This window comes from Ipomoea nil, unplaced genomic scaffold (genome assembly GCF_001879475.1).
Source record: "Ipomoea nil cultivar Tokyo-kokei standard unplaced genomic scaffold, Asagao_1.1 scaffold3321, whole genome shotgun sequence".
In the NCBI taxonomy this organism is placed as follows: Eukaryota; Viridiplantae; Streptophyta; class Magnoliopsida; order Solanales; family Convolvulaceae; genus Ipomoea; species Ipomoea nil.
In genome coordinates, this window is record NW_017619749.1 from 6,927,390 (window position 1) to 6,942,843 (window position 15,454).

General features: G+C 33.2%; 2 protein-coding genes across 4 annotated transcripts; one reads left to right on the forward strand and one right to left on the reverse strand.

Annotated features, from left to right (window-relative positions):
• Positions 1 to 38: 38 nt before the first annotated feature.
• On the forward strand, positions 39 to 2,969 carry LOC109170122 (U5 small nuclear ribonucleoprotein 40 kDa protein). Of its 2 annotated transcripts, none has more exons than XM_019319086.1 (2): positions 39 to 149; positions 1,694 to 2,969. In XM_019319086.1, the coding sequence occupies exon 2, from the start codon at positions 1,752 to 1,754 to the stop codon at positions 2,769 to 2,771; it is 1,020 nt and encodes a 339-aa protein (XP_019174631.1). In that variant the 5' UTR covers positions 39 to 149; positions 1,694 to 1,751; the 3' UTR covers positions 2,772 to 2,969. The 2 variants fall into 2 exon arrangements, with proteins under 2 accessions (XP_019174631.1, XP_019174633.1); XM_019319088.1 differs by having other exon boundaries at positions 1,699 to 2,969.
• A 974-nt stretch (positions 2,970 to 3,943) lies between these two features.
• Positions 3,944 to 10,049, reverse strand: LOC109170121 (putrescine N-methyltransferase 2-like). Of its 2 annotated transcripts, XM_019319085.1 has the most exons (8): positions 10,037 to 10,049; positions 6,471 to 6,705; positions 5,569 to 5,645; positions 5,302 to 5,424; positions 5,009 to 5,186; positions 4,605 to 4,872; positions 4,280 to 4,409; positions 3,944 to 4,187 (listed from the first exon to the last, which is right to left on the reverse strand). In XM_019319085.1, the coding sequence occupies exons 2-8, from the start codon at positions 6,667 to 6,669 to the stop codon at positions 4,134 to 4,136; spliced, it is 1,029 nt and encodes a 342-aa protein (XP_019174630.1). In that variant the 5' UTR covers positions 6,670 to 6,705; positions 10,037 to 10,049; the 3' UTR covers positions 3,944 to 4,133. The 2 variants fall into 2 exon arrangements, with proteins under 2 accessions (XP_019174630.1, XP_019174629.1); XM_019319084.1 differs by lacking the exon at positions 10,037 to 10,049 and having other exon boundaries at positions 6,471 to 6,781.
• Positions 10,050 to 15,454: the final 5,405 nt, after the last annotated feature.

Genomic DNA, 15,454 nt, shown 5'->3' on the forward strand with positions numbered 1-15,454 from the left:
ACTCCCCAAAGCCCATTTCCAGAAACCGGTTCCGACTTCTCCTCCCAGTCAATAGTCGATCTCAGACACTGACGTCTTTGCTTCTCCACCTGTCTCTTGAAGAAGAACCCTAGGGTTTTACGGTGGTCGAAGCCCTATTAGTAATCAAGGTAAATCTCTCTTCATTTTCCTCTGCACTTAGCTCAATCTTTGCATATTCTTATGTTTTCGTAGATAAAACGAAGGGGCCATTCGCATTTGAACAGTTAATTTGAAAGTTTCATTTTTGTGGCACTTGGGTGATGTTAGAATCGGATCGATTTAGCTGTGATTTTAAGATCTTGTTGTACTGATTGTTTGGTTATAACTTGGAAGACATTGTGGAAAATGGATTGTTTAAACTTTAAATCTGTAACTGTATTCCTACTATAGAAGTCGTGATATCAAGTTTTTATGTACTTCAGGGCAAACCTTCATAGCTTGAATTTTTTAGGAAGGTTTGCTTCTCTGATTAGGATAGGAAAATTACATAGTATATAAGGAAAGCTAGAAAAGTCAATGGAGATTAAAGAAAGAGCTAACAAAGCTATACAAAAATATCTGGAGAGCAAGAGAATCAGCAATGTTTCCATGGTTCATTTCTTTTCAACAAACTACATATGTTTCCATTTCCAGCTATTTCATCATCCTTGTTCTGTTTAATTTTAAATGATATATGTGTGTGTGTGAATTTTGAAGTTCATTTGATCTGTTCTTTTTTCTTCCACTTGGTGATTAAGTTTATGTGGATTTTACATTTAGAGTAAGTTTAATAATAGCTCCCTTGATAATTGCACTTTTAAGTGATAATTTGAAAATTTTCATTGAAGAAATAGTACTACCACGTGTTTGACCCATGATCAGGGAACGATATCTGTTTCCTGGGAAATTGCTAATGTGGGTAGTTTGTAACTGAACTCTCCGCAATCATGGTTATACAACGTACCAATCATATTGCTATCCTTGGTGAGCAATATATATTTACCACCATAAAATTATAATAATAATCATTGAGATTTGGAAGTGTTGTGCTACAGTGGTTGCTTTACACAAGCTTGATCCATGGAAACAGATTCGTTAAATATTTGATGACCTTGAAATGCAATAATTCTATGAAAAATGAGATAGCCCTAATTCTCCTGACAGATAAAGTTTGCATATAGGTTTTAGAATGGTGGAATCTTTTCCTCATAGTGTGCGTTATTTATTGCTTTTAGATGTGACACAAAATGCTTTATTTTTCTAGTATTAGTGTAACTTTTTCGAGATATGTACAAATTTAGTTGTCCCTGCTTAACTATTATGTTTATTACTCCGTATCTTTTACCATGCAACATATAGTATCGATTTCTAAACAATAGTTTTTTTATGAGCTGTGCACAACATATTTGCACAATATGCATTATATATTGTGCAAAAATATTGCTATAAATTGCTTATGGTATTGAATCTATATCCTTTATGTTCTGCTAAGGCCTCAGGGGACTTGAGCAAATAATAAACAACTACTCTGATATCATTGTTAGACTTGAGCAAATAATAAACAACTACTCTGATATCATTGTTAGTAATAAGTTATTAGATTGAGATCATTGTACAGGGTCTCAATTCTCAACACCTGGATAGTTGCAATCTATTGATTTATTTTCTTTTCTGTCTTGTTTGCTGTTTCAAGTCCAGCTGACAGATACTGCTTTTCAAATACTGAAGATCGAATAGAAGAAAAAAGAAGAATGCAAACAGAAAGTGCTTTGTCTGTCATTGGTCCAAGACCAATGGAACTGTCTGTTCCTTTCAGTGGTCCTAAAGCACCTGGACCAAATGGGAAACAGCGAACATCCGGCTTGGAATCTCCAATCATGTTACTAACAGGACATCAAAGTGCCATATACACAATGAAGTTCAATGCTGCAGGAACTGTAATTGCATCTGGTTCACATGATAAAGAAATTTTTCTTTGGAATGTATACGGTGAATGCAAAAACTTTATGGTGTTAAAAGGGCACAAGAATGCTGTTCTGGATGTTCAGTGGATGACTGATGGGTCAGCCATAATATCGGCAAGCCCTGACAAGACTCTGAGAGCTTGGGATGTTGAAACTGGAAAACAGATAAAGAAGATGGTTGAACATTCCTCTTTTGTTAATTCATGTTGTCCTGCTCGAAGGGGACCTCCTCTTATTGTTAGTGGCTCCGACGATGGCAGTTCTAAACTTTGGGATATGCGTCAAAGAGGAGCAGTACAGACATTTCCTGACAAATATCAAATAACTGCAGTCAGTTTCTCTGATGCATCTGATAAGATATATACTGGTGGCATCGACAATGATGTGAAGGTGTGGGATCTTCGTAGGTCTGAGGTTACAATGACACTTCAAGGCCATCAAGACACGATTACGGGTATGTCATTGAGTCCAGATGGCTCTTATCTTCTAACCAACTCCATGGACTGCAGTCTTCGCATATGGGACATGCGCCCATATGCTCCACAAAATCGGTGTGTCAAGATTTTGGAAGGGCACCAGCACAATTTTGAAAAGAACTTACTTAAATGTAGTTGGTCACCAGATGGAAGCAAAGTAACTGCTGGCAGCTCTGACCGTATGGTTTACGTTTGGGACACAACTTCCAGGCGCATTTTGTATAAACTTCCTGGCCACACTGGATCTGTGAATGAGTGTGTCTTTCATCCCACCGAACCTATCATTGGTTCGTGTAGTAGTGATAAACAGATCTATCTTGGTGAAATTTAAGTAATCAGATGACTTGTAGTAAAACTCTGGAGTTGAGATGTGTTTTGGCTGTCAGCTATTGTCTAGATTGTAGTTCCTTCCCTAGTTGGATTTTACATTTGTACGAGAACATGAAGACTCATAAAAGTTTGTTCTCCTGTCCTGTGATTGTAGAAAAAGGATAGTCAACGGATTGGATGAGATTGATTTTTCATTTCTGTTTGGGTGTTGTTTGTTAATGGTTACTTGCAGGTAGCTATCATGATCTCTCTCAAGTTTGCAGGGATTAAATACCAATCAAATACACCATTCCTCTGTTCATTTCAATGGAGGCCAGGTTGAAATACTCTGAATCTAAGTCCAAAAGAAAGGGGAAGAAGAAAAATAATGGATTTTACTTCACATGGTAAAATACAGTGATGAACAACGTTTGTATCGTGTTAGTTTCATATGGTGTCATGTGCTTTTAATCTTTCATTCTTAAAACACTATATATAATTTCAAAAATAAAAAATAAAAATAAAAATTGAACTCATAACGCGTTAGTAGTTGGAAAAGTTCAATGTGTTGGTTACGTACTTACATGGTAGGTAGTTGAGTATTAAAATAAGGGAAAAGGGTCAAATAGGCCCTCGAACTTTAGCTTAAAAGTCAATTAAGCCCCTAAACTTTTTAAAGGTGCAATTACACCCCTCAACAATTCATTTAAGTGTAATGAAGTCCAAAAACAAATTAATGACCTGCTATCACAGGTCATTAGGGTTCAGGCCACCTTCCGGCGAATTTTCTGGCAAAAAAAAAAAAAGTGACCGGCGAAATTTCCGACAAAAAAGTGAATGGTGAAATTTTCGGCAAATCTGGGTCAGTTGCTGGTCACTTTTTTTTGCCTAAAAATTTGCCGGGAGGTGGTCTGGACCCTAATGACCTGTGATAGCAGGTCATTAACTTGTTTTTGGGCTTTATTGCACCTAAATGAATTGTTGATAGGTGTAATTGCACCTTTAAAAAGTTTAGGGGCCTAATTGACTTTTAAGCTAAAGTTTGAGGGCCTATTTGACCATTTTCCCTTAAAATAAAAACAATAAAGTAGAAAAAAGCAAGCAAGGTGGGTGAGGTGAGAGTGTGAAAATTAAATGCTGAGAATCAAAGGAATAATTCTTTTGATATCCAATCCAAATTAAATTAAAATTTAATTTATTAAATATCTCTTACACTCATCAGTTTATTTAAACAGATAACATGACTACTAATTAAATAATACAACATAACTCAACATCATACCACATTTATTTATTTATAGGCAGCTAACATTATATTATATTATATTAATGCTCCCCGGTCTCCTTAAATCTTGTGAAAACCTTCAATTCATTACTTTAATCCCTACTCCAACAACTTTTGGGCAAAGGATGGTAGAGTGAAAGCCGCTTTATGAATCTTCAAAACCAAAAAAAAAAAAAAAAAAAATCAGATGAGAGTAATGTAAAACGTAGAGATTATATGACCAAAAAATTGAAAGAAGAAGTAACCTCGGAGTTGTAGAACTTGAGGGGTGGTTTGGATTTGACATGGGTGGTATCTTTGTCGATAGGGTTGACCGGATTCTTGAAGTCGACTGGCGGCCCTTCAGTAGAGCACAACATGTAGCCAATCACCCCACTGCAATAATATAATATAATATAATGTTGGTTCACCAAACAACAATACATTCATTATAAGGAATATATATATATATATATGCATGGTTATGGTTATATTTTATTGGTGGAAAGAATTGAACGTATAGTAACATTTAAAATAATAGTGGATAGGATAGGAAGCACGTGCAGGGTGCAGATAGATAGATGCACATGCCTGGGATAAGTTGGGACGGTGGTCCAAGCATAGTTCACAGAGCCTTTGAAAACCTGACGACAACTTGCGATGATCTGTTTAATGAGATGCATGTGAAGCCATATGCTTTCTGCTTGGGTGCACACAACGCCTCCTGCTCTTAGAGCTTTGCCTACTGCTTCAAAGAATGGCCTCTCAAACAACTCCTTTGCTGGACCTATGGGATCAGAAGAATCTACGATAATTGCATCATAATATCCCTTCTCGGCACCCATCACAAATGCACCTCCTAAAAGATCACATGTAATAAATTAGTTGTTAATTAATATACTCGATCGTCAAAATATATTGAAAGCTACTGAATTATATATAGATCAAATTTCGAAAAGCAAATTAAAATAATAATGGTAATAATAAGTACATACCATCTCCAATGTGGAGCGTTACACGAGGATCCTCGAATCCTGCAGCAAGGTAGGGAAAAAATTGTCTAGATACATCCACTACCATTTTGTCTATTTCAACAATGTCTATTTTTTCAATGGTGGGGTAACGGGACACCTCCATTAAAGTGAAACCGATTCCTCCCCCAACAATCAAAACCTGAAAAATATTATTATTAATTAGAAAAATCATGATGCATGGGACTGAAATAGCCCTAGCTAATTAAGCTAAGCAAAAAAAAAAAAAAATAGTCATTAAATAAATAAAATGAAACCTTCTTTGGGTTAGGTATGGAGCCAAGTGGGAGATGGACAATCATCTCAGTGTAGGGAAATCCTCCATTCTCTGTGTGTTGGATTGCTCCATCCAATGTCAGCACCTTCCCATATGTAGCTGACTGCATTCATATATTATATTCATGCACCAACAATATAATATAATGGATGCAATTAAATTCATTTCTCAAACCATTTCATATTTGCATTTTTACAATAATAAAAATTAATAGCATTTTTACAAATAACTAAAATATTGTGTGTACCTCAAAGAGCATAACATCTTGGTAATCAGACTTTCCTTTGAATAGTAGCTTCTCTATCTTCAGTGAGAATGCTTCGCCTAGAAAAAATGAGACAGATCAAATCAAGTACCATCCAACTAGCTACCATATTGTAAGTATACAGATTTATTTTAAATAATATAATGAATAAACAAAAATAAATGTTTTGTAATGTTGTAGAAGCGGTCTGCTCTAAGAATAATATTCTAAACTTTCATATAAAATTTTTGATAAAGTGAAAAATACATATAATTAAACTCTGTTACATGCAATTAATAAATAATTGAACATAAGTTCAGCTCAAGAAAGAGACCATATGAGTCACTATCTCAACCTAGGCCGGACAACTAATAATATCATTCACATAAAACCACACAAATGGGTGGCATATAAGGACCCATGATTCAATGAGCTGATGAGCATTGTTACAGCAAGTGGTCCACACATAAATCTAGCTCAAGAAAGAAATCATATGAATCAATCAAGAGTCATCATCAATTAATGTAGGTACGTGATATAAATAAAAAATTCATATTTGATATATATATATATATATATATATATATATATATATATATATATATATATATATATATAGTATATACCATTTTAACATTACTTATTTTATATTTATTATCATCATTAATTTCTTTGCCATAACCTAATCCAACTACCTTAGGTCCCCAAACTTATTCTATATCTACTTATGTTTGGTTTATCAAGTTCCATGCATCAATCATGACTATGCGTATGTATACTTATTATTATTTTAAAAATGGATAATTACACTATATAACATAAACAATTTCATGCGATACTGTAAAAATGATCTAAAAACCATATAATAATTACTAATTAGATAAAACAAAAATATTAATGATTACCGGGCCACATTTGGCTAAACTCAGAAAACCACCCCGGTTTAATGCACCCGAAGTCGTTGCCGGCGTTCTCATGAGCAGTCCCGTTGTGGTGGTTCGCGGTGCCATTGTGGTGGCTGGCGGTGCCGTTGTGGTGGCTGGCGGTGCCATTCTGGTGGTTGGTAACGACGCCGCCATTGTTGTGAGCAGCGATGACCTCCATCTTAGCACACTAATATTAATTAAGAACTTATTTAAACTTCTTCACCTCAATATATGTTCTCAATTCAAGCTATCTAGCTAGCTCCGATCCCTATTTGTGGCTTCTGCTTCTGCAAACATTCCTGCCTACTTATAATAGAGTGATGTATGCGATCACTCGATATAGTGATGATATTGTGGACCCGATTATAATAAATATTAAGTTTCAGACTTTCACTGTTATCAATTTAGATTGCAATTTAAAAAAAAAAAATTAAAAATCTTCCTACAATGGAGTTCACAAATAATCACAATGATATTTAACTAACATATCATGTGTCACTTGGTCAGATTTATATTTCTTTTTTACTTCCACTTGTATTAAAAAAAAAAAAAAAAGAGAAAATATTTAAGTCGCCTTGCTTTGTTTTGTTTATTTCTATTTTGGACAAGAGTTAAACACATTATAGCTAGGGTGTTTCATGTTTGGTGAATAACCAACTAGCAAAAAATTAGTCAAATTGATCAATTTTAATTAGCTGTTTGACTTGATTAATCAATTAAAATATGTGTTTTGTAAATAATAATTTAAATTAGCTAATGGGTGCTATTAAGCTAAAAATAAAATCAAAACTTTAAATAACTTTTTTTTTTTTTTTAGCTAATTGCACTTTATTTTCAAAATTTCAATTTTCCTATGTAAATTCCTGAAATGGCATATTTTCCCTCGACTTCCATATTCGAAAGGGGGTACCACCGTACCACACAGCTCTAAGAGCGGTGGGTCCACTCCACTAAAGTACGTAACAATTTCCAATCGATAGTCGATACTGACTGAAATTAATTCATTCCACGTGATTCCATGACTTGATGAATTATTTGGCATGACAATAATGAATTCAACTTTGGATTTCTTAATTACACCGTATTTCTTTTTTTTTTTAAATACTATTGACTATACTATAAGGTAGTATTTGTTCTATACTTTCTCTAATTACTACAGTTTAAAGGGTCAATGTCTCACCCTCTAAGTTCGATCATGTGACCTTCCTTCAAGGGGAGCCACAGAAGTAATTTAGGGGAATGATTCATTCTTCTCCTTATTAAGGTCCACGCAAAAATGTAAGTCTTCGTACTCAAATCAACTTCAATCCTAATTGTTTAAAAAAAAAACTGTAGGAAAATATTTATTTATTTATTTAGGGTTGAAGTTATTGGGGATGACGATCTTCATTTCTGCGTGGAGCTGGGAAGAAGAAGGAATCATCCCAAATGGGATAATTACGGATGATAAATTATCATTAAGACCATATTTCTAACAATCAACTAACATAATTTTTAACAAAGGACTAAATTGTGTAAAATCATCAAAGTCAATAACTAAATTAAGTACAAAAAGTCATTTACAACTAAATTGAGTAAAATCACTATAGTCGATGATTATATTGGGTATTAACTCAATAATAAAAAATACAATTCACAAATTTATGTTTTTAATAGTACCACGTATTATTGAAATTTATTTTCAAAATATTTGGTACAATTTGTAACTTAATCAGAAACGGTTTCTAATAATATCAAGTAAACTTAGGTACCAAAATGGTTTTTTTTTTTTAATTATTATTATTACACAAATATTTGTAAAAGTATTACACAAAAAAAGTATTACACAAATATTACCACATTTGTTGCTTATCACGATAATAGATGATCCCTATTTAATTTTGTCTCTCTCTCTCTCCCCTATATAACATATCAACACTTTTATTGCCAACAACATGCTAATGAAAAAAAAAAAAAAAAAAAAAAAAAAAAAAAAAAAAAGAAGAAGACAATTTTGTAAAAAATTTTTGTCGCCATGTCGAATTATTGAGCGATCCCGTGTATCATGTTAAATTATTTCTTATGTAATTTGCCAATTTCTTAGAATAGTTGATGTGCAATTTCTTATACTAGTTGATATGTAATTTCTTAAATTATTTCTTGTGCAATTTGCCAATTCCTTAAACTAGTTGATGCAAATTTCTTATATATTAATTAGTTGATGTGCAATTTCTTAAAGTATTACTTGTTTAACTTTTTTTTTTTTTTTTTCAAATGTTACTTTTATTTATGCCCCGTCTTCACATACACTCTTGGCGTTTTCAAAGGAAACGTTGAAATATATATTAGATTGGAATTTTGAGAGCAAGTTGTCATCAATAACGGTTGATAATGTTCAATTAATAATGATGCTTTAATTGACCACCTTTTATCCAAATTCAATCGTAAGCATCTTTTATTATGTGAAAAATTTACCCGTATGCGTTGTTGTGCTCATATCTTGAATTTAATTGTGCAGGATGGATTAAGATCATGGATTAGAAAAAGTTAGAGAAAGTATTGTTTTTGGTTAGCCGCTACACCAATGACAACAAAATTTTAACAAAAATGCAACACATTTCAACATGCATGCGTGGAATACTTAAAATAGTTAGTGCAACATTATAAGACTCGATGAAATTATATTCGATATATTTGATGTTTTTTGTTGCATTAAAATATAAAGATTTTTTTTTTTTTTTCGTTTGGAACAATTAACAAGAGTTTGATTTACTTGTGCACCATTCATTTGAAGAAGATTGGGAGTTAGCTGAGAGCATTTATGAAAAATTAGAAGTGTTTTATAAAGTATCAAATGCATATATTTTCAAGAGAGATATATCTAACTACCATTTTTTTTTTCAATGATGTGTGAGATTAAGATTTCTTTGCATACTTGGATTCATTCAACTCATTTTATGCATGATAGAAAATATGACTAAGAGTGTGTTAGCAAAGTTTGATAAATATTCGGAAGTGGTTAATGGAATTTTGGCAATAACTATTATTTTTTATTCAATGTATAAGTTAGGAGTTATTTGATTTTTCTTTGAAGAATTTTATGGAGATAAAGTTACATCATAAATTGAAAGGATTAAGACTTATTGTCATGATTTATTGCGTGAATATGAGAGTTGGGCCAATTACAACTTGTAAAAAAGAATTAAATTAAAAAAAAAAAAAGTGTGAAAGGAGTGTTATGTCCCAGTCAATTATAACCTACCTTATATCCAAACAAACAAACAAAAAACTTAGAGTTAGGTAGCTGATATATGATAAGATCAGATACTAGACTACACGTGGTAAATAAATAATTAGGGTGTGTTTTATTAGTTTTTTTTTGGTCCGCAGTTAATTCAAAAAATCTAATATTTTGTCCCCCGCCATTTGTCCACACTCACGTGTCACGTGGGGTGTTCCGGATCTGTACATATTAAATTTTTGGAATAAGGTTCAAATTGGCCACTGAACGTAACCTGAAAATGCAATTAGGCCATTGAACCCAAAAAAAAGTGCAATTAGACCACTAAACACTCTAAAAATGTGCAATTTCACCTGATAGCAGGTTACCCTCAATTTTAGCAGGTTATCTGCTTACGTGGCAGCTGAGTTGGCATTTTTAATAAATTTTAATAATAACTTAGCATTAAAAAAATTTTTAAAAAATAAAAACGATTTTATTTTATTTTTTATTTAATTTTTTCCAATTTTTTATAAAATTTATTATTAAAATTAATTATTAAAAATTATTTAAAATTTATTAAAAATGCCAACTAAGCTGCCACGTAAGCAGGTAACCTGCTAAAATTGATGGTAACCTGCTATCCGATAAAATTGTATACGTTTGGAGAGTTCAGTGGTCTAATTGTACATTTTTTGAGTGTTTAATGGCCTAATTGCACTTTTTTTTTTTTTTCGTTCAGTGGCCTAATTGCATTTTCAGGTTACGTTCAGTGGCCAATTTGAACCTTATTCCTAAATTTTTTATACCACGGAGTTATATAAATAGAGTTCTTGTATTTTAGTGTTCAAACTTTTAACTATACTAATATGTAAATATTGTGATCAATAATGCAATCAAAAAATCACGTACTGTGCCAATAAACTCAAATTGATTACAACAAAATGAGAACTATATATATATATATATATATATATATATATATATATATATATATATATATATGAATGTTCACTACTAGAAATTCTGAAATTTCCGACCACCTGAAAGTTATCTTAAATCAAGTTGAAAGCCTTATTCTGATCACTTTTGGTATCCGGAAAAATTCTTGTTGCTATTTCCGACAACTTTTTACTTTCAACTTGATTTAAGATCACTTTCAAGTGGTTGGAAATTCAATAATTTCCAGTAGTGGTTGTTGACTCTATTTCAAACTCAATTCTTAATGAAAAAAGAATTTTCAATAACTTCTTAATTTCGTTTACTAGATTTATCGTTTCGGTCTTGGGTTGGGATGAGGAAAGTAGCTAGAGATAAATATCTTTCGTCTTAACAACGAATCAATAAATGAAAGCGAAATAAATCGAATTGAACCCCTTATTTATTGAATCTATCTTATTTTACTGACAAACCAATTAATTCCCAAACAACCCCACTCTTCCGTTTTTTTTTTTAAAAGAAATTTCTAGAAAAAAAAAGAGAAAAATAATAGATTTTGAATGGTAATGAACGATTCATGAATGACGAATCAAAAACAGTCTATACAATTCTGAAAGTGAAATGATCCGTCAAATCTAATTAGAATATTCCATTCTATTGACAATTTCAAAAAACGGTTCATACTATATTCAATAGTATGAGGGCGGTTCGACAAGCAAGCCCCAATTGTCTAGTGGTTCATGACATCTCTCTCTCAAGGATTCGAATTCCCCTGGGGGTAGGGTACTATGAAAGGAAGTTTCTCAACCAATTTCAATTTGATTCTTCATGGGTTGATGCCCGAGTGGTTAATGGTGACAGACTATAAATTCGTTGGCAATATGCCTACGCTGGTTCACAGCTCGGTCCAATAATTCGCCAATCCACCATATGATGATAGAACCCCATTGTCCTTCAGAAAAGTATCTGATCTGTTCATACATACTTTCTCAACCTAGTGAAGCACAAAATGTCGGAGTTAAAGAGTCATATCTATGTCGCTCAACCACAAAGTCTTTGGCTAGAACCATATATATATATATATATATATATATATATATATATATATATATATTGATATTGTTAGTATTAGTCTTGTTATTATTATTATGAGTAAATACCAGCAGAGGTCCTCCGATTTTTGTGGCACTGCCACTTTTAGTCCTCAATTTTTAAATCAGCCACTTTTAATCCTCTTACTTTTTGTTTCTAGCTATCTATGGTCCCTCTGATATACTTGGTCATCTAATGTCGTTTTCTCAAGGGTAATTCGGTCCTTTCATAATTAATTTATTAATTATTATATTTAATTTCCTCATTAGAATAGTCAAACAATAGTTTCTCCATGAACGTGTACAAAACCAGCTCGTGAATCCATATATGCATTCACAATTCGTCGCCGCTTTAATTGGGAAACCATTGTTTGACTATTCTGATGAGGAAATTAAACATAATAATTAATAAATTAATTATGAAATGACCAAATTACCCTTGAGAAAACGGAATTAGATGGCCAAATTTAACAGAATGACCATAGATGGCTAGAAACAAAAAGTAAGAGGATTAAAAGTAGTTGATTTAAAAATTAAGGACTAAAAGTGGCAGTGCCACCAAAGTCGGAGGATCTCTGTTGGTATTTACTCTTATTATTATTCATGTTTAGACTATAGTATATTATCTTGTGGTGGTAGAATAAGTCTTAGTCTCTTATCCTATTTGTTAGGAGTCTTTAGTGGGACTGTTTAATATACTTGTAATCTGTTCAGTTACGATTGATTCAATAGAAACAAAGCATTCATCTCTCTCTCTCTCTCTCTCTCTATATATATATATATATATATATATATATATATATATTTATTTATTTATTTATTTATTTATTTATAAATCACAATTAAATACTATATCACTATAGATTTTGATAAGACCCAAATCTTGACTTATGCTCGATAGGTCTCCTTCTTTATCATTGCTTACATAATTGTTCATTGAACAAATTTATTTAGTTTTACATGTAATAGTGATGTGTATTTATTACGTTGTTAAGTTATGTGATCAAAATTCTAGGTCAAGGATGTTGGCCAATGTCATGGGCCTAGAGGCCTTCTAATTACCGGCCAACAAGTGGTTTAATGAATGGCCGGATTATCCGACGAGGTCATGAAAAAAATTAGATAAAGGAATAGTTGTATTATAATATCATGTTCTATTATTAACTCAATGCAACTAGTAAAAGGAGTTGTATTGTAATATAATATAGTTAGGAGATGTCTGGATATAATATCCTAAGCCTATATATAAATAAATAAATAAATAAATATAAGTTTTATCATTATAATTTATACATTAATGGCCCGTTTGGTTCACGGAATAGGCCGGGAATGACATAGCATTCCCAGTAATAGGCCTATTCCTTTGTTTGGTAACCATTTCGATCTATTACCAGGAATAATATTCCTGGTAATAGCTTTTTTTTTTTTTTTTGAAAGTCAACCTGGCGGTTGTATTTATAGAAGAGTTAAAATAGAGTCTGGTGGAACATTGTTCCAGTACATAGCAGTATTGAAACTAAGTGCTGAAGTAGCTAAAGTATGAGCTAATAAATTCTGTAATCTAGGAATGTAAAGCACTGAACAATAATTAAAGGCAGACATATAGGTTCTGCAACTATCGATGGCATAACCTAAATGCGAGCGTAACGTGGGTGGTGGCCCAGATAAGTAGCACTGTAACTGTTGACAATCCGTATGAATCCGTATAGATAGCTCATTCCTCCTCTTAAGCCATGATAAAGCTTCTTTGCATGCCAAAGCCTCGGCCATGAGCGGTGAGTGGCAACCTATATGTCTGCCTCAAATAAGGTAATAGCTATTACTAGGGCCCCCTGGTATTAGCCTATTACTGAACGCTCAGGAATAGATTTTAGAAACTATTTTTTTTACCCCTTTCTTTAACCTAATTTTTTTATCCTATATATAAATTTATCCTATTTCACCACCGTCGTCGCCGCCACCACCATCACCGCCGCCGCCGCCACCACCACCACCACCACCTCCACCACAACCGTTGCCGCCCCCACCACCACTGCCACAACCGTCACCGTCACCACCACCACCATCGCCCCCACCACTGCCACCGCCGCCACCACCACCATCGCCCCCACCACTGTCACTGCCACCACCACCACTACCACCCCAGCACCACCACCACCACCGCCACCACCACCATCACCACCACTGCCACCACCACCATCACCGCCGCCGCCACCACCACCACCACCATCGCCACCATCACATATTTTTATAAGGGTATTTATGTCTTTTAAAACATATTTCATTTCTATTCCTTAAATCAACCAAACACTGTAATATAATTCTTAAAGTCTATTCCTTCCGCGAACCAAACAATAGAATACAATTCTTATTATATTCCTTGCATATTCCATTCCTTATGGAATAGGATTCCTATTACCTCAAAATTCATTCCGTGAACCAAACATGTTGTAAATATATATTTCAGTTAATTTTTTTTTCCTCAGACACATTTCCTAAATAGGTTTTATCACTTTTCAAATAATAGTGGTGAATGAAAATTTTGATGAGAACACAATTATGAAAATTGTTTCACGTATTTTGTCTTTTTTTTTTTGTTTTTTTTGTTTGTAATTTTATAATTAAAGCGGCTTCTTGGTGCAACTTCAACCAAGTTAGTCAGATTGTTGACATAGTAACCACAAGGTTTTAAGTTCAACTCTTAGTCGGGGTTACCTATTGACCTTCTTGATTTAAGTCAATTAGCATAGTCTGATTTACCTTAGCTCCTTGTAAACCTTTACTAGCTAGGGCCATAGACGGAGTTTATCCAGTGCACACTTTTGAATAGTGATTGTGATCGTCATCAAGAAAAAAAACATAATTTTATTTATTTGAGTCATTATATTCGATTTCTTCTTATTTCAATCAATATTTTCTATATTATTCATCAATAAACTCTTGCTTTAGTAATTTTTTAGCTTTTAATTGCTTTCAAGTACTTCACTTTTTATTGTTATTATGTTAACCTTTGGGGTTGCATTGGGTCAAAATATTTAACGCTAAATATGTATTATAGCAAATGCATGTGGCGCCGTGGCGGCAAAATCTACTAGTACAATGATAAGCTCATTTAGCGCAGCCCGCAGCCGTAATTATTATTTAAAAAAGGGAAATGGTCAAATAGGCCCTCAAACTTTAGCTTAAAAGTCAATTAGGTCTCTAAATTTTTTAAAGATGTAATTACACCCATCAACAATTTATTTAGGTGCAATAAAGCCCAAAAACAAGTCATTAGGGTTCAGGTCACCTTTCGGCGTAAAAAAAAAAGAAGTGACCGGCGAAATTTCCAGTAAAAAAAAAGAGTAACCGGCGACCAATGAACGGTCGCCGCCGGTCACTTTTTTGCCGGAAATTTCGCCGGTCACTTCTTTTTTTTTTTTTTTTTTTTTTTTTTTGTCGAAAATTTCGTCAGAAGGTGGCCTGAACCCTAATGACATGTGATAGCAGGTCATTAACTTGTTTTTGGGTTTCATTGCACCTAAATGAATTGTTGATGGGTGTAATTGCATCTTTAAAAAATTTAGGGACCTAATTGACTTTTAAGTTAAAGTTCGATGGCCTATTTGACTCTTTTCCCTTTAAAAAATCGTAATATTAATTGACATAGTAATCATGCTTGTAAGTATTTGATCCAAGTGATGTTTTATATAGAGTACAGGTTGGTGATGTCGGATTGTCGGAGCAACAAGGAA

Bases quoted from the DNA above. Each gene is read 5' to 3' on its own strand.
- LOC109170122 (XM_019319086.1), top strand. From the start codon at position 1,752: ATGCAAACAGAAAGTGCTTTGTCTGTCATTGGTCCAAGACCAATGGAA.
- LOC109170121 (XM_019319085.1), bottom strand. From the start codon at position 6,669: ATGGAGGTCATCGCTGCTCACAACAATGGCGGCGTCGTTACCAACCAC. The intron at 4,873-5,008 runs GTATGTACTTAT...GTGATCTTTTAG, and splicing joins AACGCTCCACATTGGAGATG to GAGGTGCATTTGTGATGGGT. The intron at 4,410-4,604 runs GCATGTGCATCT...ATATTATTGCAG, and splicing joins ACCGTCCCAACTTATCCCAG to TGGGGTGATTGGCTACATGT.